The 24,622-nt window shown below is 45.3% G+C and overlaps 1 protein-coding gene across 1 annotated transcript in view; it reads right to left on the bottom strand.

Moving 5' to 3' along the window:
* LOC126252797 (probable cytochrome P450 49a1) overlaps positions 1-24,622 on the bottom strand; it is a 120,856-nt gene that overhangs the window by 45,273 nt on the left and 50,961 nt on the right. The window contains exon 6 of the mRNA XM_049953770.1: positions 13,061-13,232. Coding sequence (XP_049809727.1) covers positions 13,061-13,232 — 172 coding nt within the window. The remainder of the gene's footprint in view (positions 1-13,060; positions 13,233-24,622) is intronic.

Here is a 24,622-nt window from a genome sequence, read left to right as displayed (position 1 = left end):
GCCACGGATGCACCTATGTCAGGGGCTTACACAATGGGCAGGAATACACAATTCTTCGAATGTAAACGACGTCATCTTCAGCACAAACTTATGTTTTATTTTAAATGGAATGTGTACATTTTTTCTACGGAAATGAAAACTCGAGGTGCGATTAGTGTTGGCAGGCTTGTTTCCACTGTTCTAAATCTCATACCTCCTGAAATACGTAGACATCAAGGGATGGAAACCGCGCCACAGTTTCTGCCGTTGCCTGCATGCTTCAGGACAGTGCAGGCAACCCGCATTACGACATTACAGCATTAATGCAGAAACTGTGGCACCGTTTCCATGATTTAAGGACTAAGTATTCCGGAGGGTATAATGTTTAGAGTAGTGAATCCAAATCTGCCATCACTAATAGTACCTCTAGCTCTTATTTGTGTAGAAAAAAGCATACATGTGCCACTAAACAAACGGGACTTTGTGTTGAAAGTGGCCGGGCGTTGTGGCCGAGCGGTTCTAGGCGCTTCAGTCTGGAACTGCGCGACCCCTACGGTCGCAGGTTCGAATCCTGCCTCGGGTGTGGATGTCTGTAATGTCCTTAGGTTAGTTAGGTTTAAGCAGTTCTAAGTTCTAGGCGACTGATGACCTCAGATGTTTAAGTCCCATAGTGTTCAGAGCCATTTAAACCTTTTTTTTTTTTTTTTTTTTTTTTTTTTTGTTGAAAGTGAAGTTCATTTACTTGCAGGGATTTTATGAGCCCCTGACATAGGTGCATCTCCGGTCAATCGCATTTTCCACATTTTGTTTCATTTCGGAAATATATGAGAGGTGAGACAGCCTGTGTATATACAGTGATCAGCCAGAACATTATCACCACCGACCTACTATCGATATAAACCTGTCCAGGCGATAGCAGCGTCACCTGACGAAGAATGGCTGTTAGTCAGACACACGCATGGTGTATGTAGTGTCAGTGAACACGCTGTCCATGCGTGGATGGGGAAGATGAGCGATCTATCTGACTTTGACCGAGAGATTTTGATGGTCCAGAGGCTCAGCATGAGCTTCTCAAATACTGCACGACTTTTCGGGTTGTCGGGCGGCCACATCCCGTTACAGATGTCGGTGGTTGTAGACTGGGCAGAATGGTAAAACGGGACAAGCAGCTAACTGTGCGGAACTATCATCAGATTTTAATACTGGGCAGAGCACAAGTGTCTCTGAACACACAGTGCACCGAACACTCCTAACGACGGGCCTCCACAGCCGACGACTAAGCATGTGGCAATGTTAACACCACGACATTGGCAACTACGACTTAAATGGGCACGTGACCATCGGCACTGGACACTGGCGCAGTAGCAGAGCGTTGGATGGCCTAATGAATTCCGATGCCTTCTTCATTATGCCGATGAGAGGGCGCGAATCCGTCTTCTTCTCGGGAAACAGCTGCATGATGCGTGCACTGTGGGCTGGAGACACGATGGTGGTGGCTCCATTATGCTCTGGGGAACATTCACGTGGGCATCCATGGGTCCAGTGGAGCTCGTGCAAGGGACCATGACGGCCAAGGAGTATCGTACACTGGTTGCAGACCACGTACACCCCTTCTTGACGATCAAATGGTTCAAATGGCTCTGAGCAATATGGGACTTAACAGCTGAGGTCATCAGTCCACTAGAACTTAGAACTACGTAAACCTAACTAATCTAAGGACATCACACACATCCATGCCCGAGGCAGGATTCGAACCTGCGACCGTAGTGGTCGCGCGGTTCCAGACTGAAGCGCCTAGAGCCGTTCGGCCACTCCGACCGGCTTGACGATCATGTTCCCTGACGGCAGTGGCATCTTTCAGCAAGGTAATGCGCCATGTCACAAGGCCAGGAGTGTGATGGAGTGGTTCGAAGAACACAGTGGCGAGTTCCAATTGGTATGCTGCGCTCCCTCCCCTCCCCCCCCCCCTCCACCCAACTCCCCATATCTGAATTCGATGGAAAATATTTGGGATGTGATGGAACGTGGCGTCAGAGCCCATCGCCCTCCACCCCGGAATTTACGAGAATTAGTTGACTTGCATGTGCAGATGTGGTGCTAACTCCCTCCAGCGATATATCAAGGCCTCACTGCTTCCATGCCACCATCCATCTCCGCTGTTATCGGTGCCAAAGATGGACATACCGGGTTACTAGGTAGGTGGTAATAACGTTCTGGGTAATCAGTATAAAGGAACAAGCATTAAATTAGAGTTGACGTCTACAAGAACAGTATCGCGTGAAACAAATAAAAGTGTAGCTACGTAACAGGATTCCACATGTCGGCTTGTATAGTGATTGAGTGGCGCATCACGCTGGTCCATTTAGCAGACGTCGTTTCCAACCGCACGGGTTTCGTCGAACTAAATACAGTCTTGCTCATAAATGAAGGATAATGCTGATATATGGTGAAACAACACTCTATTGGGTGATTTGCAGGTTTAAATCACCTCGGGGTATGACCATGTGGTGCATTTGACCTGCGGTCGTCGCACAGTGGCGCTGGCAGCAGTCCACATACGCAGAGGTGTGTTGGTGCACATCAGAGTACGGTGCAGCGAGTAAGAGTGCAGACGTTTTCAGACGTGATAATGGTGACTGTACGTTGGAAATGGCTCAAAGAACACACATTGATGACTTTATGAGGGCTAGAATACTAGATCGAATGGAGGCTGGTCAAACACAGCAGGTCGTAGCACGAGCGCTCCCCATTGAGGGCGCCTGGGATGCTCGGTCGACGTATCGTTGCGCGTCTTCAAACCCCTATGACACTTCAGGAGCTCCGACAGGCACTGCTGCAAGAATGGGAGGCTATACCCCAGCAGCTGCTCGACCACCAGATCCAGAATATGCCAATCCGTTGTGCGGCCTATGTGCGTGTGCACGGTGATCTTATCCCATATTGATGTGGGGGATAATTCGCAGGAAACAGTGGCGTTTTGTAGCCCATGTGTTTCGGGACGGTTTTCTCAACTCATCACCAATACCGTGGACTTATAGATCTGTGTCGTGTGCGTTCCCTATGCCCCATGTGCTTACGCTATTAGCGCCAGTTTTGTGTAGTGCCATGTTGTGTGGCACCGCATTCTGCAATTATCCTTAATTTATGAGCATGAGTGTAGTTTGAGGCAAGCGATTAGATCCATGCGCAAGCGCAGTACGGAAAGAGCAACGTGAGAAGTGCAATGGGCAGACGATGTGCTGGAGCGGCGAGCACCTCGGCAGTGCCCATGGCGGTGACGACTACCGACCTGGAAAACCAGCGGCTTTTTCTGTCTGTGGGTGACTAACTGATGAGAAGTTACAATAAAGTCGTTGGTTCCTTCGTGGTATTTCCGCTGCTGATTTGGAATCTTTCCGTGCAGTGAATCCAGAGTTTAATTCTGCCACCAAGATACTTCACTAAGGTGTACCTGCTGCGAGACTGTTGTGGCAGTCATTTTCATCATACAACGGAAGTTAATGATGAGCTCCCATATGCTGTACTACATCGTAACGGGACTTTGTTTTGCCAAAAGCGAGTGATATATGACTGGTGTGACACAATATTGATAGTGCTCGTGGAAGCTGGGCTGCCCTTTTATGTATATTTCTGTACGGTATCAATCACTGGGGTACAAAGTGACAGATTTATGAGTTCTTTTGTTTATTTTAAAGGGTAACTTATGTGTGTGATTTAAATTTGTGTGTGAGTATTGTACCTCTTGGGCAGTGTCTCGCTGCAAACTACATTGTGATCGCTTTTCAGCTTTGGTTATTGATAACTTGTTAACAGTGTCTGAGTTTAATTTGTACATATCAGCACAGAAGATGATCACTATGTGATCGAAAATCGATTCTGCCATCAATAAAACATCAATATTACGGCCAACGCTAACCTTCCTTTTAATTTAACATATATGGTCGTTGTGCACACAGCACTCCATGGAGTCGCCAATCAATTCTGAGATATGTTTCATTTCTCATGAATTCAGTGTGGATCCCACACAAATTAAATGACTGACTCTTTCCCATTTGAAACCTAACGCCAGGGGATTAGTGGCTGCAGTGGCGAGATGTGACTTTTATACTTCGAACTTCAGCAGCCATTATCTTTACTGATTACTTCCTGCGTGCAATGCTACACCTTTTCTCAGCGCATTCTTAACCCTATTTTTTTTGGTAGAATAATGGAGGACCACTTCTTGTTCAGAATATCGAAAACGTCTTGATTGCATAACAGATATTTTTCTACCTTGAATTGCCGAACGTGGAGACACAGTGTTTAGCGTACTGGAGTCGTATTCGGGAGGACGACGGTTCAAATCCGTGTCCGACCACCCTGATTCAGGTTTTCGTGGTAGCCCTAAATCGCTCGAAGCATATGGCGGGATGGTTATTTTGAAAGGGCCCAGCCGATTTCCTTTCCCACCCTTGACAATAATCCGAGATCTTCCTCCGCCTCTAAGGACATTCTTGTAGACGGGAGTTAAATCCTAATATTCCTTTTTGTTTTATTTTTCCTTGAATTGCCTATTGGACTAATACCACGTCAATAATATCACTTGCAAACTGATCTTACAATACTCTGCAGTGGCCAGTCTCAGTTACTTTTATTACCTGTCAGTGTTGAATACTACGAATTATAAAATACAAATGGTAGACAAGTAGATCCTGTGACTCAAACGCAGCTCACACCCTCCAAGAAGCGAGCACTACCAGTTTTCTTTCCAGTAACTTGCGTCAGATTTGGAAGAGTGCGTTGTATAGGGCAGAGGTCTCAGATAAATACATTGCCAGAAAAAAAGGCTACATCCTCAACGACAAGGTTATTTTATTGACAAGTGATATGACAAGTAGTCGAGCATTGTAGGGATATTTGATAACAAATTTAGACGAAATAAAACACACATGTCACAGTAAAGGGTGCTCAGACAGTCGCATCAGTACATATTGTTCCCCCTCAGGCGGCAACGCAGGTGGACTCTCGCAAGCAAACGGTCGTAAAGGTGGCGAATGACACCCTGTTATAGATTATCCCGAGATCTTTCGTCTTTTACTGCAATTCGGCAGGCCCTTGAGAATAAAGAAGTTCCGTCTCCACCATGTTACATACGTGTTCAAATGGCTAAAGGATTTCGCCACCTTGCTATCGAGAGCAGTTCTTGTACGCCACGAAGAGCACGTTGCCTCGCAACAACCGTATGTGGTCGTGCACTACCCCGCTGAAAAAGCACGTAAGTTTACCGTCGAAGGAATGGCTGTAGCAGAGCGATAACAGCGTGTGCAGTGTAGCGGATACTGGTTACCTTTCCCTGCAGAAACACTAAATGTGAGCGCGAGTTGTAACGGATGGCCCCGCACAGCATGAAGCCTGGGAGGGGAGCTGTGTGTGGTGGGTGCGTGCACCTTGGAATAGGCATCTCACCAGGTCTATGCCGCACACGTATATGTCCATCACTCGCATGCAGACATTGAAGATAACAGAGCGCTGTATCAATCTCCGGTCTACTCTTTCACAACACCAGATTAACCATACTTGGCGGTGTCGTGGTGTCAGCGGCAACCTGGCCAGAGACACACTTTATCTTAGCCCTGCTGCAAGAGGACGGTTCCCAATGTCCCTGATGACTCAGCAGGTGTAACTTGTATCTGGATTTCTTCCCTGCATGATGTTCAGTCAGACACCGATGCTGGCACAATGCATCGATTTTGACGTGCGTCTGTACTATGCGGGCGTCCAGAATCTGGTCTATAGGCGTAGCAATGTTCCACACCACTGTTAAAAGCAGCGAAACACCATCGATATATTGCGCCCAACATGTGCGGTAATGCACTGATACACCCGCTCAACTTCCTGCAAGCCCACAATGCGACCCCGTTCAAATGGCTGAAGTTGTTTAACATGAGTACGTACTTGTTGTATGGGGTAGAGTTGTAACCTAAATGAATGTTCCACACATTGTTCACCTCTAACCTCAGCAACGGGTACTAACTGCAGAGTCAAAATAGAGAGTGCACAGACAGGCCTTCTGAGCGTTACCTGATCGCCGATGACCGTGATGATTGTGTCAGATGACTCACTAACACCACAACCCCTCAGTCTGCACTGGTGCCACTGAACGCAATTCTTGAAAGTGTTGCATTTTTTTTTTCTTCTTAAGTGCACGTCAGGTTGTTTGCAGCGTTGCGTAGTCTTGCAGCCAACGCTGTTATTTCGTGGGACTGTGCTTCTACTTATTAACAGTATCTCAAGCGGTACAGTGCTTTTTAGCCTGTACATTGCAGGCGACATCCGCGAAATGGATGTTCAGGAGATGACCACTCACTGCGCAAGATGCCTCGATGCACGGTTCTGGGCTGTTTCTTCTGGACCAGAATCTCGTAGGAGAAGTTCGATGTCCATCAGGATATCTACCGAGTTGAGCTGTTCCAAAGTGGGAGCAATAACTGAGGTTCCTAACCAAGCTGAAAGAGCTCCCCACTTCATAGGAATGAGTTTTCGCAGATGTTTTTTCGGGCTGAGATCTCCTGTTCGATGTTAACACCACAATTTTGTGTGTTAGAGGACGACTCATATATAAAAGTAAAGAAGTGTTCAATGGTCCATTCCTGTACACCATAGGCAAATGCTCATTCGTCTCTTGTCTTCTAATTTGGAATATACACACCTGCGTCTTCGGAATATTCTACAGTAATCAGTTCTTCTAGTAATTAGAGATGGGCAAAACTGTTCTTTTCAGAGATTGGATCAGAACTGTTCACTCCCTGAAATGAATTAGCTGTTTTTCATGACTCACCACTCATTTACAAAAGAAAATAAATGAAAGGCACATTGCCCTTTAAACTTGGTTTATTCCAGTACTATACCTGTATTTTGATCTTATTTGATCCTATTTTGAAGTAACATAGATAATGAGTAAGAATTTTGTATTGTTTATTGAAATTTCCACGATATGACAAAGTTTTTGATTATTGATTTATTTTGCACTAGCGTGGTTTTTTGGGTGATCGGAAAATGTTGTAGCTTGCGATTTACATTAACAATATATTTGGCTATAATGTATTAAAATTTCATTAACCTCATACAAATACATCGCAAGCCATATATTTTTCCTTTCGAAGACGCCTAAAATCGCAAAATCCGTACCAGAATAAGAAAAAAATATATAAATTTGACTGTAAAACGAAAGTGCTGCATATAGCCTTACGCAGAATAAAACAAGGAAAATATTGGTGTATCACATTTTGCGATACGTTTATCGGTTCGCTCGTAATTAAAGCGTAAATTCGAGTGTCCATAATAAAAATCCTATAGTAAGAGTAGTCATCAGGAACCTAATCTAATCAGTTTAAACAAATAAAAATAAAATAAAAACAATTGATGTATACATAACATAATAATGTAATATACATAGCGGTATTACTACGAAGAACAATATCCAGTGGGGACAAACTCCGATACAGAGGCGCTGAGTCGAGCAGGTCGAGCCGCGAGCTGTATTATTGCGGGAGCTGAGACCGCAGAGACCAGAGTGACACCAGAGTCGCTTTGCTCGACGCTCTGGCTCGAGTCGAGACGGTGGGGTGAGCGTTGAGCGGGCGAGTTCCGAGGGTGGGGGGAGCTCACCCGCTCCGAGACAAATCGTCCGCTCCCTTGCGAGCAGGTTTTTGCAAGTAGTTCCTATGTTATCCGCTAGGTGGCTCTCTGTCCTGTTGCTGGCATCAACTGCCCAGAGGGCAGGACGTGCGACTGAAACGATCGCCGACAGAGTGCGATGCGAAGTTAAGCTGCGCCAGACACTGCACAGTGCACACGGCAGACGACGCACAGAGACGGCCCGGCATATGTGAAACACAAAATCCAATGGGGCACTGCACAATGCAGGCAGCCAAGGTAGAAGCAGGGCAGAGGCCGGCGCTGGCTGTGTTGTGTGGCGTGCACTGTGCTCTGACCAGCAGAGGCGCTGCTGATATGCTCCGTCTCTCTCTCTCTCTCTCTCTCTCTCTCTGCCTGGGAAACGTTTGGAGCTACCGTTCTTTTTTTCTGAATCACTGATTGTTCACTCCTTTGAAAGATTGAACTCTATGAATTAGTTCAAGAGCGGATCCCCCATCTCTACTAGTAATAAGCTGCTGTATCACTATGTTCCTCAGCAAGTAGTATTTCTAATGGTCTAAAAATTCCTCAAGCTGAACTGCTGATACCAATTCGTTTCTGATGAGAGGTGGTCCTGGCTGGTCGTTCGTGTGGATGTAGAATGGCTTAGACATAAGGATTTTACATTGAGGGTGTTCATTTCTTTGATGTCAACTGCTATTCGACAAAGACTGACTATTCTTCAAGGGAGTATCAGTGATACTCGTGAAACAACGACTTCTTAACGACGTTGCAAGGGCTAAACAACAGCCACTGCTGTACTGCTTGTCGTACGTCGCCGTGGTGTGATCATCAGTCCCTCGGATGCACCCTTATATGTTCGGATAGACTGAGTACCTGCGAAGTACAGATCGTTCCAGCTTTATAATCTACCTTTTGTGAAATACGAAGACCTTCCACTTTCCTTTGCAGACACTTGTAGCCGAAACATTTTTAAATCAACATCTACATCTATACTCTGTAAACCACTGTGAAGTGCGTGGCAGAGGGTATGTCCCAGTGTACACCCTATTAGAGCTATTACCCGTTCGTTTCACGTACGGCTCGCGAGCAGAATGATTGTTTAAACGCCTCTGTGCGTGCTGTAATTAATCTTAGCTTGTCCTCTTGATCTCTACAGGAGCGATACGCATGGGGTAATAGCATATTCCTAGAGTCATTTAAAACCGCTTCTGGAATTTTTTTAAGTAGGCTTTCTCAGGATAGTTTAGGTTTATCTTCAAGAGTCTGCCAGTTCAGTTCTTAAGTATCTCTGTGACCATCTTCGACGGATCAAACAAACCTGTGACCACTCGTGCTGCCCTTCTCCTTATAAATCAATATCCCTTGTCAGTCCTATTTGATACGAGTCCCACACATATTTATGCAGCTTCTTTCAGACCCCTTCTCCTTATAAATCAATATCCCTTGTCAGTCCTATTTGATACGAGTCCTACATACACTCCTGGAAATGGAAAAAAGAACACATTGACACCGGTGTGTCAGACCCACCATACTTGCTCCGGACACTGCGATAGGGCTGTACAAGCAATGATCACACGCACGGCACAGCGGACACACCAGGAACCGCGGTGTTGGCCGTCGAATGGCGCTAGCTGCGCAGCATTTGTGCACCGCCGCCGTCAGTGTCAGCCAGTTTGCCGTGGCATACGGAGCTCCATCGCAGTCTTTAACACTGGTAGCATGCCGCGACAGCGTGGACGTGAACCGTATGTGCAGTTGACGGACTTTGAGCGAGGGCGTATAGTGGGCATGCGGGAGGCCGGGTGGACGTACCGCCGAATTGCTCAACACGTGGGGCGTGAGGTCTCCACAGTACATCGATGTTGTCGCCAGTGGTCGGCGGAAGGTGCACGTGCCCGTCGACCTGGGACCGGACCGCAGCGACGCACGGATGCACGCCAAGACCGTAGGATCCTACGCAGTGCCGTAGGGGACCGCACCGCCACTTCCCAGCAAATTAGGGACACTGTTGCTCCTGGGGTATCGGCGAGGACCATTCGCAACCGTCTCCATGAAGCTGGGCTACGGTCCCGCACACCGTTAGGCCGTCTTCCGCTGACGCCCCAACATCGTGCAGCCCGCCTCCAGTGGTGTCGCGACAGGCGTGAATGGAGGGACGAATGGAGACGTGTCGTCTTCAGCGATGAGAGTCGCTTCTGCCTTGGTGCCAATGATGGTCGTATGCGTGTTTGGCGCCGTGCAGGTGAGCGCCACAATCAGGACTGCATACGACCGAGGCACACAGGGCCAACACCCGGCATCATGGTGTGGGGAGCGATCTCCTACACTGGCCGTACACCACTGGTGATCGTCGAGGGGACACTGAATACGAAGTGGCCGTGCGGTTAAAGGCGCTGCAGTCTGGAACCGCAAGACCGCTACGGTCGCAGGTTCGAATCCTGCCTCGGGCATGGATGTTTGTGATGTCCTTAGGTTAGTTAGGTTTAACTAGTTCTAAGTTCTAGGGGACTAATAACCTCAGCAGTTGAGTCCCATAGTGCTCAGAGCCATTTGAACCATTTTTTGACACTGAATAGTGCACGGTACATCCAACCCGTCATCGAACCCATCGTTCTACCATTCCTAGACCGGCAAGGGAACCTGCTGTTCCAACAGGACAATGCACGTCCGCATGTATCCCGTGCCACCAAACGTGCTCTAGAAGGTGTAAGTCAACTACCCTGGCCAGCAAGATCTCCGGATCTGTCCCCCATTGAGCATGTTTGGGACTGGATGAAGCGTCGTCTCACGCGGTCTGCACGTCCAGCACGAACGCTGGTCCAACTGAGGCGCCAGGTGGAAATGGCATGGCAAGCCGTTCCACAGGACTACATCGAGCATTTCTACGATCGTCTCCATGGGAGAATAGCAGTCTGCATTTCTGCGAAAGGTGGATATACACTGTACTAGTGCCGACATTGTGCATGCTCTGTTGCCTGTGTCTATGTGCCTGTGGTTCTGTCAGTGTGATCATGTGATGTATCTGACCCCAGGAATGTGTCAATAAAGTTTCCCCTTCCTGGGACAATGAATTCACGGTGTTCTTATTTCAATTTCCAGGAGTGTATATTTATGCAGCTTCTTTCAGACAGTACTTCATTATAGATAACTGCATCATCTACAAAAAATCTGAGCTTACTATTAATATTGTTCGCAAGGTCATTAATATACAGCATGAACAGGAAGGGTCGCAACACACTTCCCTGGGGTACAACCAAAGTTACTTCGACTTCTGTCGATGACTCTCAATCCAAGATAACTTGCTGCGTCCTTCCTACCAAAAATTATTTCCAATATCTTATTTTCGTACAAATGACGTAGCTACGATACAAGTCTCTTGTTTTAGGTACAGAGAGGTCTTTACCTGGTTTTCGAAGGGCGATCATTTGATAGTTTTTCCACATCATGGGTCTTTAAATAAATGATGAAAAATTCTTTTCAGGACCACAGCTAAAGATTGTGTACATTAACACAGAACGAATATCTCTCTGCAAGAATATTTTGTAGCAATGAATTTCAGAGTCGAATTAAAAAAGCGTGACTGCATGTAAAATGTCTCCCTTATGCAATCCGTTAATATAAAGAACTTATCAGGTATGGAAGTACGAAACCGGAATTTGGTTGCAATAATAACACGTCTGTTGTTTGATACTGATAAACAATATTTTGTTCAAAATTATCTCTGTTGCTATTTAGACATATCTCCCACTTCTACGGCTGGCCGTGAAACCCACTTAAAAAAAAATCTTCTTTTGATGCGAACTAGTCAGCGAGCCATTTTTGTAAATTTTCATGCGAATTGAAGCGTTGTTCAATAACAGCTTGTCCCAGTGAAGCAAATATATGATAACATGACGGAGCCAGGTCTGGAAAATAAGCCGCATGCCCTGGTATTTCCCAATTGAACGCCTCGATCGTTTTCCTGACCCGCTTTGCTGTGTGTGATGGGGCGTTATCATGGAGCAATATGACTTTGTGTTGCCTTTTGCCATATTCCAGTCAATTTTCACGTAATGCTCGATTTAAATCGATCATTTGCTGTTGGTAGGGATCAGTGGTAACGGTTTCACCAGGTTTTAGCAACTCATAATAGATAACAGGTTTTTGATCCCACCAAAGACAGAGCACTGGCTGCATTGTCTTCTTTGCAAAGCGATTTGGTCTTGCAGTGGATGTCGATAATTTGCCTGGATTCACCCATGATTTAGGACGCTTAGGATTCTCAGAATGTACCCATTTTTCATCACCTGTCTCTATTCGATAGAGAAACGACTTTACTTTGTATCTGACGATCAGAATTCACCTCTTTCGATTTGCTTGCTGTCTTTCATTCAATCTTTGCGGAACACATTTTCCCACTTTCTGCGCCTTTCTCATAGCTTTCAACCGAAGAGAAATGGCTTTCTGCGTCACATTCAATTGTTCTGCGAGTTCCTGTTGAGTTTGAGTATCATGTCCATCCAATAAGGCCTGCAATACGTTTTCTTCAAACTTTTTCGGTGGTTTCCTGCGCTCGTCGCTTCCAAATTCAAAATCACCACTTTTGAATTTTTTGAACCACTGGAAACACTGTGTTTTCTCAAGAGCATGTTCGCCGAAAGCTTCGACAAGCATTCGATGCGATCCTGCAGCAATTTTCTTCAAATGATAACAGAAAAACCAATGCTGTCCGCAAATGGTAGTTCGTAGGCACAAAACTCGAGATGTTTACGGGTTTGAAAGAGATACCGATGTATGGAGCTTGGGTTGTTACTGTGTGTCGACATTCGTCGTCAGCCGTTATAGGAAGCAGATGGCGCTGCAAACGTCGTCTCACGGGCCCTATACTGACGGCTAGCACAATCTATACGGAAATTCCGATTTCATACTTTCATACCTGGTATCAAAATGGTTCAAATGGCTCTGAGCACTATGGGACTTAACATCTGTGGTCATCAGTCCCCTAGAACTTAGAACTACTTAAACCTAACTAACCTAAGGACAGCACACAACACCCAGCCATCACGAGGCAGAGAAAATCCCTGACCCCGCCGGGAATCGAACCCGGGAACCCGGGCGTGGGAAGCGAGAACGCTACCGCACGACCACGAGATGCGGGCTACCTGGTATCGTTGCTCTGGAAACAGTACAGAATACATTTTATCTTCTTTTTCTTCATTTTTGGAAACACTGTAAAGTTTGAAACCTAAACAGTTGTTCGTGTGATCATTCATACTCTGCATGATATATTATATGGTTAAATGAAGACTGTTTCTTGCTTCATAAATATGTCCAGTTGCTGAAAAATTCGACGCTGAGGGACATATTGGGTCAAAAACGAAAACAGATCTTCATTTAATCTAATTTGGAGTCTAGATTGACAAGAATTATGTATCAGTATAGGAATGTACTTAATACTCACAGTATCGACGCCGACGAGAAGCATATCCAGCGCCAGGATGGCAGCCACTTTCGGATCTGACGTCTTCTCCAGTATTTTCTCGATAATGGACTTCTCTCCATCGGCTCTGTCTTCACTGCTGGGCGTGTCCCTTACCCTCTCTATAGCCTCGTTTATATATTTCAGACACACACTGAAATGTAAAGGGAACAAGTTATAAAATGACGTAACAGACACAGACACACACACACAATATGACTGCTGCTGATACACAGATGAGCCAAAATTTCATGATCACTACCTATCACGAGAATGAATGCACTTGGTAACGCTGCGGCCACTTCACGCGCATAGGAAACGATAAAAGTGGAACGGAGACGAATGGTAATCATTCTTGGGACGATATGGGATGCTAATGGGGAGATCCACTCACATAAGCGACTACGATAAAGTGTCAACTGCTACGGCCCTCGGAAAGAACATCACGGAAACGGCGAAACTGGTCAGTCGTTCGCGCGCTAGTGCCGTGAGCATGTACACTGCTGGTCACCGTAAATGCAACACCAAGAAAGACAAGCGGTAGCACAACAAAATTTATTTTGTAGATAACATGTTGACCAAGTATCAAATGATTACGTTTACAGACGTCTGTGACATGTGGTTCCTGCCAGAATCAGTAGCCAGAGTAGCCGCCATTGTTCGAGATCACCGCTGCCACACATCTCGGCATTGAGTCAAAGAGACGTTGGATGTGTTCCTGGGGTACAGCAGCCCAAGCAGCTTCCACACGTTGCCAAAGATCATCTGGTGTGGCAGCTGGGGATGTAATCTGGGTCACTCGTTGAGCAACCATGGACCACATGTTTTCTATCGGCGAAAGATCCGGAGAGCAAGCCAGCCAGGGAAGCACTTCAATCTGGTTATTGACGAAGAACCTTTGGACAATACGTGCCACCTGTGGTCGCGCATTATCCTGTTGAAATATGGCTGTGGCCGAGCCCTGAAGGTAAGGAAGGACAACTGGCTCCAGCACCTCGGATATGTAGCGCCGGCTATTTAAAGTACCGGCAAGCGTACTAGAGGCGTGCGAGAGTAATATCCAATACCGCCCCATACCATAATACCCGGTGCAAGACCAGTGTGGCGGTGCATAATGCAGCTGTCCAGCATCCTCTCTCCACGGTGTCTCCACACTCGAATCCGACCATCGTGGTGCTGCAGATAGAAGCGTGCCTCGTCAGCGAACTCGGATACTTGATCAAACGATGTTCGCTGTTGTCTACGAGGCATAACTGATCGTCTTGTGAAACAACCACAAGGTAAACACACGTGCCGAACGTACACTCGTCGAAATCGCCAAGCCTTAAATGGCGCTATGAGGTGGCGCCACAGGCGCGCGTGATGTGCGTCTGCGCTGAAATTCTAATCAGTTGCATATCTCATTGCTGCAAACCCATGGTGTAAATTTCACTTGATTCGGATGCTTCCTTCAGGGTGTTGCATTTACGGTGGCCAGCAGTGTATGAAACGTGGTTGAAGGACGGCGAAACCACGAGCAGGTGACGAGGTGATGGACGTCCACGACTGACCAGAGAATGTGGAGGTCGGAGGTTTGTCTACTTTGTAAACCAGGATAGATGGCGATCTGTGGCAGATGTGACGATAGATGTGCAAGCTCAAGTGTTTCTGAGCGCACTGTTTTGGTTACATTATTAAACACAGGGCTTTGCAGCGGACGAACAGTACACGTTCCCATGTCGAACCAACATCATCTTCAACTACAGCTGAAGTGGCATTGTCGAGTTTGCACCGTGGTTCTACGAAACGTGTCAACTGCTCGTACCGAATCACGTTTCTTGCTACGACAGGCCGACGGTCGTATCCAGACATGCCATCTTCAAGGTGAACGGCTGCTCGAAATCACCCACATCATCACGGATGCAGGCTGGTGGGGACAGTATTGTATAATGGGGGAAATTCACTTGGACTTCCATGAGGCCTGTGCTGGCAATGAAAAGCGCCTTAACAACTGTGGTTTGCGTTAACATTGTTGTGGACCACCTGCGTCCCTTCATGCTTGAGGTCTTATCCGAGGACAATGGCATCTTCCATCAGGATAGTTCTCGACGTCCATATGCCAGAATCATGTTACAGAGATTTGGGGAGCATGAAAGTCAACTCAGGTAGTTGTAATCGTCAACCAACTGACATAATCTGGGACGCTATGCTCCGTGCCCACAAACCACCAGCCTGTAAATTACAGGAACTGCGTGACCTGTGCGTAGACATCTTGCGCCAAATACTTCCACAGGCACACCAAGGACCTGTCACGTTCCAAAGGTGGTCTACCAAGGACGTGGTCATAATGCCTTTGCTCGTCAGTGTATCAATAAATCCATTACAGACGTACAGGTGATCATCCAGTCGACTTAGATCAGTGTGAGTGTTGCATCACCTAAGGCATAACTTCCCCTGTAACTGGAGAACATTGCTGAGCCGAACGTCAGAGGGCGTGTCACCAGCAGTGCTATTTGCGGATACCACGGAGATGATTCAGCCATATGGCGGATTGCTTCCAAACATTGAAACTGGATCAGAATTCGTAGCTTTGATTGCTACACCTGAAGATAACTTCCATGTGCATTTAGCATCACCATGAAATTGATGAACAACGTAGATTTATTCTTATGCTCGTACACAGAGTGTCCCAGGAGGTCAATATTCAAAGATACACAGGAACAGTCATTTGAAGCAAAAAACTTCGTACAGGCGTGTGCCCTATTCCTAATGTCTTCCCAGATAGAACACATTTAGAGTGTACGAACGGCAGCATGCGGATACGTTCAGTCATTTTAGAAGAGCTAATGATGGTACAGAATTACTTGCATTGTTTTGGAAATTCATTTCTTGACCACCTTGAGGACGTTCCTTTGGCCACGCACACTGCAATGTTCTTCCAGCATGATGGATCTCTTCCACAATTTACCAGGCGTATGAGGGAACATCTCAACCGCACTTATCCTATTCGCCGGATTGGTTGCGGAAGTAAAATCAAATGGCCACCAAGATCGCCAGACCTTACGGCATTAGATTTATGTTTGTGGGGTTGGATGAAGTCTGAGGTGTACAAAAGAAAGATGAAAATGCGAGATGTACAGCTTGGTCGCATAATGGCCGCTGCTTCCCTCATTAGGTAATGTGTAGAGGTACTCATACAAGCAACACATCTTGTTCTTCCAAGAGTGCACAAATAAGTTGACGGTGAGATATTTTCAGATTTATTGTGAACTGTATAACAGTTATAATGTGACTTGTACGATACTTATAGGTGTATGTGTTAAAATACGTAATTTTCAATTGATACTTTGTAAAAGGCATGATGTAATGTTTAGTAACTGTTGTACGTACGTGCCGCGTGACCGCTACGTTCGCAGGTTCGAATCCTGCCTCGGGCATGGATGTGTGTGATGTCCTTAGGTTAGCTAGGTTTAAGTAGTTCTAAGTTCTAGGGGACTGATGACCACAGCAGTTAAGTCCCATAGTGCTCAGAGCCATTTGTACGTATGTAAATATGACATTGCATTGAATAATACAGAAAATGAATAATAGTGTACTTTAAACGTGTTGTATCACAGAAGCAATTCGGAATAGGGCATATGTCCGTAAGTGAAGCTTTTTGCTTTAAATGATCGTTTCTGTCATATCCCGGAACACTGACCATTCCTCCTGGGACACACTGTATAGCGGGACACGTGTTTAATATTTGAATAACGACCTTAATTCGAACAGCATCATTGCTTCAGGGTAACCATTTTTAATCATCGAAGGTGACTGTTGAGAAGCTGAATAGTACTAAAACGTTTACTTCAAAGGTACAGATGGAAATATTTTCCAGAAGCTAGAACTCCAGTAATGGAACGACAATATTATCTACAGAGGGGATTGTACTGTTACGTATCAAGGTCGTAAGGGATCAGGGGAGAGAAAATTTTTCTAAGTCGCTACAGCCCGACATTGTTGAAGCACACGGAAGTATCAAAACGAGCCAGCCACTATGAGTAAACACTTCGACACGGTTAGTCAGTCACCAAAAATGTGGCATCAGTACTTCTGTGTGTCAGTCCACAGCAGAAAAATGTACGGCAAGTGCAGTTCAACCTACCTCCGTTATTCTCGTAACATTACGTAAGAAGCACTAGATAGGACGCAGCAATAGCTGTCAAGGTTTTTATGAAGCAGTTATGACAAACAAATTGACAGCAGAGCTGAAGACCGCTCATGATGAGTGAGACCGATTCAGTCATTATAAATTACATCGTACAGTAAAACCACTCGTCGACACCATAAATTCTCCACACCACTACAGTCGATCAATGAGGTTGGTGACATTCACGTCGTTCGCACTCGATTCTCCGAATATTGTATTGTAACATCTTGTGTGAGATTGTTCCAGTATTGGTCGTACTGTTCCTGCCTCTGACGAGCAACGATCCGTAGAAAAAGATGACAATGAATCAGCATCCAGTACAAAAGCCGCCACTGATGGGTAGTCCACGAGTCTACCAACAAAATTCCAGCTCTGAAACTTTAGCATCATTCAGGACAGACGGCCTATGAGACAGGTGGACCAGGATGAGCATTCAACATATCACAGTATTTGACATTACAGTCCATCTGATGGGACAATGTGGGCAATGACGTGAGAAGGGCAGAGTACTCACAGGACGGCATGAGAACTAAACACACATGAGTCGCTATCAATGTCTTATCCGAACTCCATAGCAGACCGGCAGAGGGCAAGCACCTTCCGAACGAACCGGCAGGGAACCCGTCACACCCCGAGTCACCCGACTGCGCCCAGAGCTGATGCAGCAATCTTAGGCAGGCCTGAGTCTGCCTATGGATTCGGAAGATTCCATCCAGCTTATGTAGCCACCAGGCACCGCGGAAGGCGCGGCGACAGGATGTATTCTGAGGAATAAAAGAAATAACATTTGATTTTGTTTTATTGCCTGTGATGATGTGAAACACGTTCCTCGGCCTCCATCCTGACAAAACAGTAAGGGTTTCCAGCCCGGGAGTGGGCGACCCCTACAGCACTATTCTTTGATTATTCCATGTAATGGTCATTCCTACAGGCAGCAATACACGTAAATTCGCTGTATAGTCGGTATGAACTTTTTAACGCAGAAACTACACTGAAGCGCCAAAGAAAGTGGTATAAGCATGCGTATTCAGATGTTGTTGTGGTCTTCAGTCCAGAGACTGGTTTGGAGCAGTTCTCCATGCTACTCTATCCTGTGCAAGGTTCTTCACCTCCCAGTACCTACTGCAACCCACATCCTTCTGGAACTGTTTAGTGCATTCATCTCTTGGTCTCCCTCTACGATTTTTACCCTCCACGCTGCCATCCAATACTAAATTGGTGATCTCTTGATGCCTCAGAATATGCCCTACCAACCGGTCCCTTCTTCTAGTCAAGTTGTGCCACAAATTTCTCTTCTCTCCAATTCTATTCAATACCTCCTCATTAGTTATGTGATCTACTCATCTAATCTTCAGCATTCTTCTGTAGCACCACATTTCGAAAGCTTCTATTCTCTTCTTGTCTAAACTATTTATCGTCCACGTTTCACTTCCATACATGGCTACACTCCACACAAATACTTTCAGAAACAACTTCCTGGCACTTAAATCTATACTCGATGTTAACAAATTTCTCTTCTTCACAAACACTTTCCTTGCCATTGCCAGTCTACATTTTATATCCTCTCTACTTCGACCATCATCAGTTATTTTGCTCCCCAAATAGTAAAACTCATTTACTACTTTAAGCGTCTCATTTCCTAATCTAATTCCCGCAGCATCACCCGATTTAATTCGACTACATTCCATTATCCTCGTTTTGCTTTTGTTGATGTTCATCTTATATCCTCCCTTCAAGACACTGCCCATTCCGTTCATATGCTCTCCCAGGGCCTTTGCTGTCTCTGACAGAATTACAATGTCATCGGTGAACCTCAAAGTTTTAATTTCTTCTCCATGGATTTTAGTTCCTACTCCGAATTTTTCTTTTGTTTCCTTTACTGCTTTCTCAGTATACAGATCGAATAACATCGGGGATAGGCAACCCTGTCTCACTCCCTTCCCAACCACTGCTTCCCTTTCATGCCCCTGGATTCTTATAAATGCCATCTGGTTTCTGTACAAATTGTAAATAGCCTTTCGCTCCCTGTATTTTACCCCTGTTACCTTCAGAATTCGAAAGAGAGTATTCCAGTCAACATTGTCAAAAGCTTTCTACAAGTTTACAAATGCTATAAACGTGGGTTTGCCTTTCCTTAATCTATTTTCTAAGATAAGTCGTAGGGTCAGTACTGCCTCACGAGTTCCAGCATTTCTACGGAATCCAAACTGATCTTCCCCGAGGTCGGCTTCTACCAGTTTTTCTGTTCGTCTATACAGAATACGGCAACGGCCTTGCCGCAGTGGATACACCGGTTCCGGTGAGATCACCGAAGTTAAGCGCTGTTGGGCGGGGTCGGCACTTGGATGGGTGACCATCCAGCCCCCATGCGCTGTTGCCATTTTTCGGAGTACACTCAGCCTCGTGATGCCAATTGAGGAGCTACTCGACCGAACAGTGGCGGCTCCGGTCAAAGAAAACCATCATAACGACCGGGAGAGCGGTGTGCTGACCACACGCCCCTCCTATCCGCATCCTGAACTGAGGATGATACGGCGGTCGGGTGGTCCCGATGGGCCACTTGTGGCCTGAAGACGGAGTGCTCTGTAAAGAATACGCGTTTTTTTATGCAGTCGTGGCTTATTAAACAGATAGTTCGGTAATTTTCACATCTGTCAACACCTGCTTTCTTTGGGATTGGAATTAATTATATTCTTCTTGAAGTCTGAGGGTATTTCGCCTGTCTCATACATCTTGCTCACTAGATGGTAGAGTTTTGTTAGGCCTGGCTCTCCCAAGGCTGTCAGTAGTTCTAATGGAATGTTGTCTACTCCCAGGGTCTTGTTTCGACTTAGGTCTTTCAGTGCTCTGTCAAACTCGTCATGCAGTATCATATCTCCTATTTCATCTTCATCTAAATTCTCTCCCATTTCTATAATATTGTCCTCAAGAACATGGCCCTTGTATAGACCCTCTATATACTCCTTCCACCTTTCTGCTTTCCCTTCTTTGCTTAGAACTGGGTTTCCATCTGAGGTCTTGATATTCATGCAAGATACAGAGATATATGAACAGAATACTGCGCTGCGGTAGGCAACGCCTATGTAAGACAACAAGTGTCTGGCGCAGTTGTTAGATCGGTTACTGTTGCTACAATGGCAGGTTATCAAGATTTAAGGAAGTTTGAAGGTTGTGTAATAGTCGGCGCACGAGCGATGGGACACTTCTTCTCCGAGGTAGCGATGATGTGTGGATTTTCCCGTACGACCATTCACGAGTGTACCGTGAATATCAGGAACCCGGTAAAACATCAGATCTCAGACTTCCTGTGGCCGGAAAAACACTGCAAGAACGCGACCAACAACGACTGAAGAGAATCGTTCAACGTGACAGCAGTGCAACCCTTCCGTAAATTGCTGTAGATTTCAGTGCTGGGTCATCAACAAGTATCAGCGTGCGAACCATTCAACGAAACATCATCGATGTGGGCTTTCGGAGCCGAAGGCCCACTCGTGTATCCTTGATGACTGCACGGCACAAAGCTTTACGCCTCGCCAGGGCCCGTCAGCACCGACATTGGACTATTGATCACTGGAAACATGTTGCCCGCTCGGACGAGTCTCGTTTCAAATTGTATCGAGCGTATGGACGTGTACGGGTATGGAGACAACCTCGTGAATCCACGGACCCTCCATGTCAGCAGGGGACTGTACAAGCTGGTGGAGGCTCTTTAATGGTGTGGTGCGTGGGCAGTTGGAGTGATTGGGACCCCTGATACGTATAGATACGGCTCTGACAGGTGACACGTACGTAAGCATCCTGTCTGTTCACCTACATCGATTCATGTCCATTGCGCATTCCGACGGACTTGGAAAATTCCAACAGGATAATTCGACATCTCAACGTCCAAAATGCTGCGGAATGGCTTCAAGAACACTCTTCTGCGTTTAAACACTTCCGCTGATCACCAAACTCCCCAGACATGAATATTATTGAGCATATCTGGGATGCCTTGGAGCGTGCTGTTCAGAATAGATATTCACTCTCTCATACTCTTATGAATTCATGGACAGCCCTGCAGGATTAATGGTGTCATACTACTTCAGACAATAGTCGGAGCCATGCCACGTCGTGCCGAGGCACGTCTGCGTGCTTGCGGTGGCCCGCACGATATAAGCAGGAGTACCAGTTTCTTTGCCATTTCTATGAATTAGATTGGGAGGGTATATTCCTATAAGAATGACCGCAAAATGTAAAAAGCAGACAGAGCTATGAGAACGCGTCTTGTAGTGATGGAGAATGGCTGTGGCTGGGTAGGAATGTATATTTTAAGAGCTAAATAAGAGGTGGAGGCCATACTGTATCTGAGCTTGGAGGAGCCATACAAGTATCGCCGTGTCATCAGTAGATGGCGGCACCTTTGAGTCTCCATGACTGGTGGACATTGTAGGTATAAGAAATAACACATCCTCAGAACAGCGAGCAGGTAAACTTATGCTTGACGTGTATTCTGGAAAAACCCACGGGGTTAAAACCCTCGGCGAGAAAAGTGAAGAAGGAAACCGCCACTGGTGAACTGAGTGGCCAGCATAAATATTACCTTAGACTTAATTCAATAAAAATTGAACTAGATTATTTACAAAGAAGACAGCAGCATAATTATAAAGCCAAAAATAAGACAAGTACATGGACAAAAACGCGCCCTCGATCGGAAAAGTAATTCTCAAGTTATTTAATACCAAAGGTTTTGTAACAGAGATGAGATTTGAAATCAATATCTTAACAACGCCTTGTGCGATTTTCGCAAAGTGGGTACAAATAGGGCTCATCGAACACTATCATAATATCGTAATAGATTTCTTATAAGCATCACATAGTTTAAATTACTGGCCAGAATGTGCGTTCTGAGCGTAAAAACCTGAATTGTTACCCGAATTATTAACAGAACATTAAAAGTAGCGGAATCATTATGAAGTACGTCCAAAATATTGATGTATAAATGTATTTAGCTTGGTTTTTATTTATTAGCAACAAAACAGCGTAAAACAGCGCTTTTCATAACAAAATCACTATTATTGAACAAAGCATTTGACCTGAAAAAAAAACAATAATGGAAGACTGAGATAGTTTGCATGTAAACTGATACGTAACAGACACACACACAGTAAAAATTAATAGTTCTTAATTATGTTCAGGGAGCCGAAAGTGTGTAAACATGACTTTTGGCAACCCTAGAGCTTAAATACCTGGCAGCCCTCTTGCACCTGGTCAGTTGGTCAGCTCGACGTATACGGATTTTGTGAAATAGGAGAAGCAACACATATGTATGAGAGCCGAGAAGGTCGAGTCTCGATAGTGTCCGGAATTTTTCAAGTATTGAAATGGGGACCTGTGATATACACGGGTGACGATAGCGAACACTTCGAAAGTTTGTGAATTTAGAATAATTCGCACCAGACGAACTATAGTCCGATTAAAATTACTTGATAATTGACGTCTCTCACTCGCTGCTACGGTGTTGCCACATCGGCTGCTGCTTACCGCTCAACATACAAACACGGCGGGTCACTTTATAAATGCTGTTCATGTGTAACGCGGAGCAATGTGGGAAGTGGTCGTAAGGAGTTACGTCGGATGCGCAAGGTACTCAGTCGACAGCTGATTTTAACCGACCAATGATTGAACTGCGCCAGACGACACATTTTGTAGCACTGAATTCAAACTCCTGTTCCAAGCTAAACACGACCTAGTGATGATGTGCAATGCATCCGAGAAAACGGCGGTCCACAATAAGCCGCAGAACTAAAATCAATCGCTTTGTTCACGCCGATTAAAGCTAACCTCTACGAGCAAACTGAAGGCAGAAAAAATTCCATTTCAGCGCTAAGAGCAAACTGTTATCTGTCGCTATCAGGTTACCTGAAACCATCCACACACTGGCTGTACAAGCTGCGCGTTACCAACCGATGGGCAGTACTTGGCACTTGGTTGCAGAATATACGCGCCATAGGCAAATTACAAACGTAAAAGGGTGACAGCAAGAGAAATAAGAGCACATAAAAAACGTCAGTATGATGATAAAAATGACACGCAAAGATCAGAAATAAAAACATTACATTTAAACCTATTAATTGTCTAAAAATAATAATCAAACTCTTTTGATTAGAGTTAGAAATGAAAAAAATTCGAAAGCCAGTTTCAAACATACAATCTTCTACAGGGCAGGTTATACGCTAACCATTGTGCAACACCACAACACTTTGTTAAGTGGTTATATTTACGACTATGATGATCAAGTAGCACCGATGAATTGTATCCTTCAAACATGTGGCTTCACGCAATATCGTGTGAAGCTTATCTAATGTAAGCTGATCTCTGTAATTGTGATAATTGTACGTGAAGCTGAATCGTGTCTTGTGTGGAAGTATGCAGTATTGTTTGGTCTGTGCTGTGTATGAAACGTGTGTGTTTGATCACTATCGTTTCGTGTTTGTGTGTGTGTGCTGCTTTTGGCGTGGTTAGCATCTATGATGAAGCATGAAATAAAAGTGGCAAACTCATGAGTCGGGATACAAACACATCAAGGAGAAAAAAATGTTCAAATGTTTGTGAAATCTTCTGGGACTTAACTGCTAAGGTCATCAGTCCCTAAGCTTGCACACTACTTAACCTAAATTATCCTAAGGACAAACACACATACCCATGCCCGTTGGAGGACTGGAACCTCCGGCGGGACCAGCCGCGCATCGAGGAGGAATGCTGGACAAGGAACTGGAAGTGAACCGACCAACTGCTGCGGCAGTTTCACAACTGTGAACGGTTCGGGCGTAACATTTAGCGGTCCGATTAGGTGAAACCAGTTGCAACGTGTGAAGTGTCAACCATAAACTGATTTTAAACATACTTTAGTGTGAACTCTGTAACTCTACTGTGATTATTTGTGAGTGAACTGAATTGGAAGTTTTAACTCTATTTTGTCGAAAGACGACATGTTGAGAAACGTGGCTGTTGTACTTAAGGTTTATAATTTATATAAAAAACAGCTACCAGCCACATGTATGGTTTAAAAAGGTTTATTATCTTCAGACCATGACCGGTTTCGGATTTTCCTTTACAAATCCATCTTCAGATGGCAGATTACACGCATTCTTAGTTGGACCTAGTTTTGTTTGTGTTATTCGTTTGCTGCACTGGGAAAGAAAAGAAATATTTTGTTGTCATATCGGTAATGGTATTTTTACGAAAGATTTACTTCTTTTACAAGATCTAATTGCTCATGAGATGGTTTTTATAAACATTAGTAAACTTGCAGGTTAGTGTACTTACGAGCTGTGTAGTTCTGCCTGACTACACAGCACGTAAGTACACTAACCTGCAAGTTTACTAATGTTTATAAA

Source organism: Schistocerca nitens, chromosome 1 (genome assembly GCF_023898315.1).
Source record: "Schistocerca nitens isolate TAMUIC-IGC-003100 chromosome 1, iqSchNite1.1, whole genome shotgun sequence".
NCBI classification, from domain to species: domain Eukaryota; kingdom Metazoa; phylum Arthropoda; class Insecta; order Orthoptera; family Acrididae; genus Schistocerca; species Schistocerca nitens.
The sequence above is the reverse complement of the archived record's forward strand: the minus strand, read 5'-3'. Positions and strand labels throughout refer to the sequence as shown.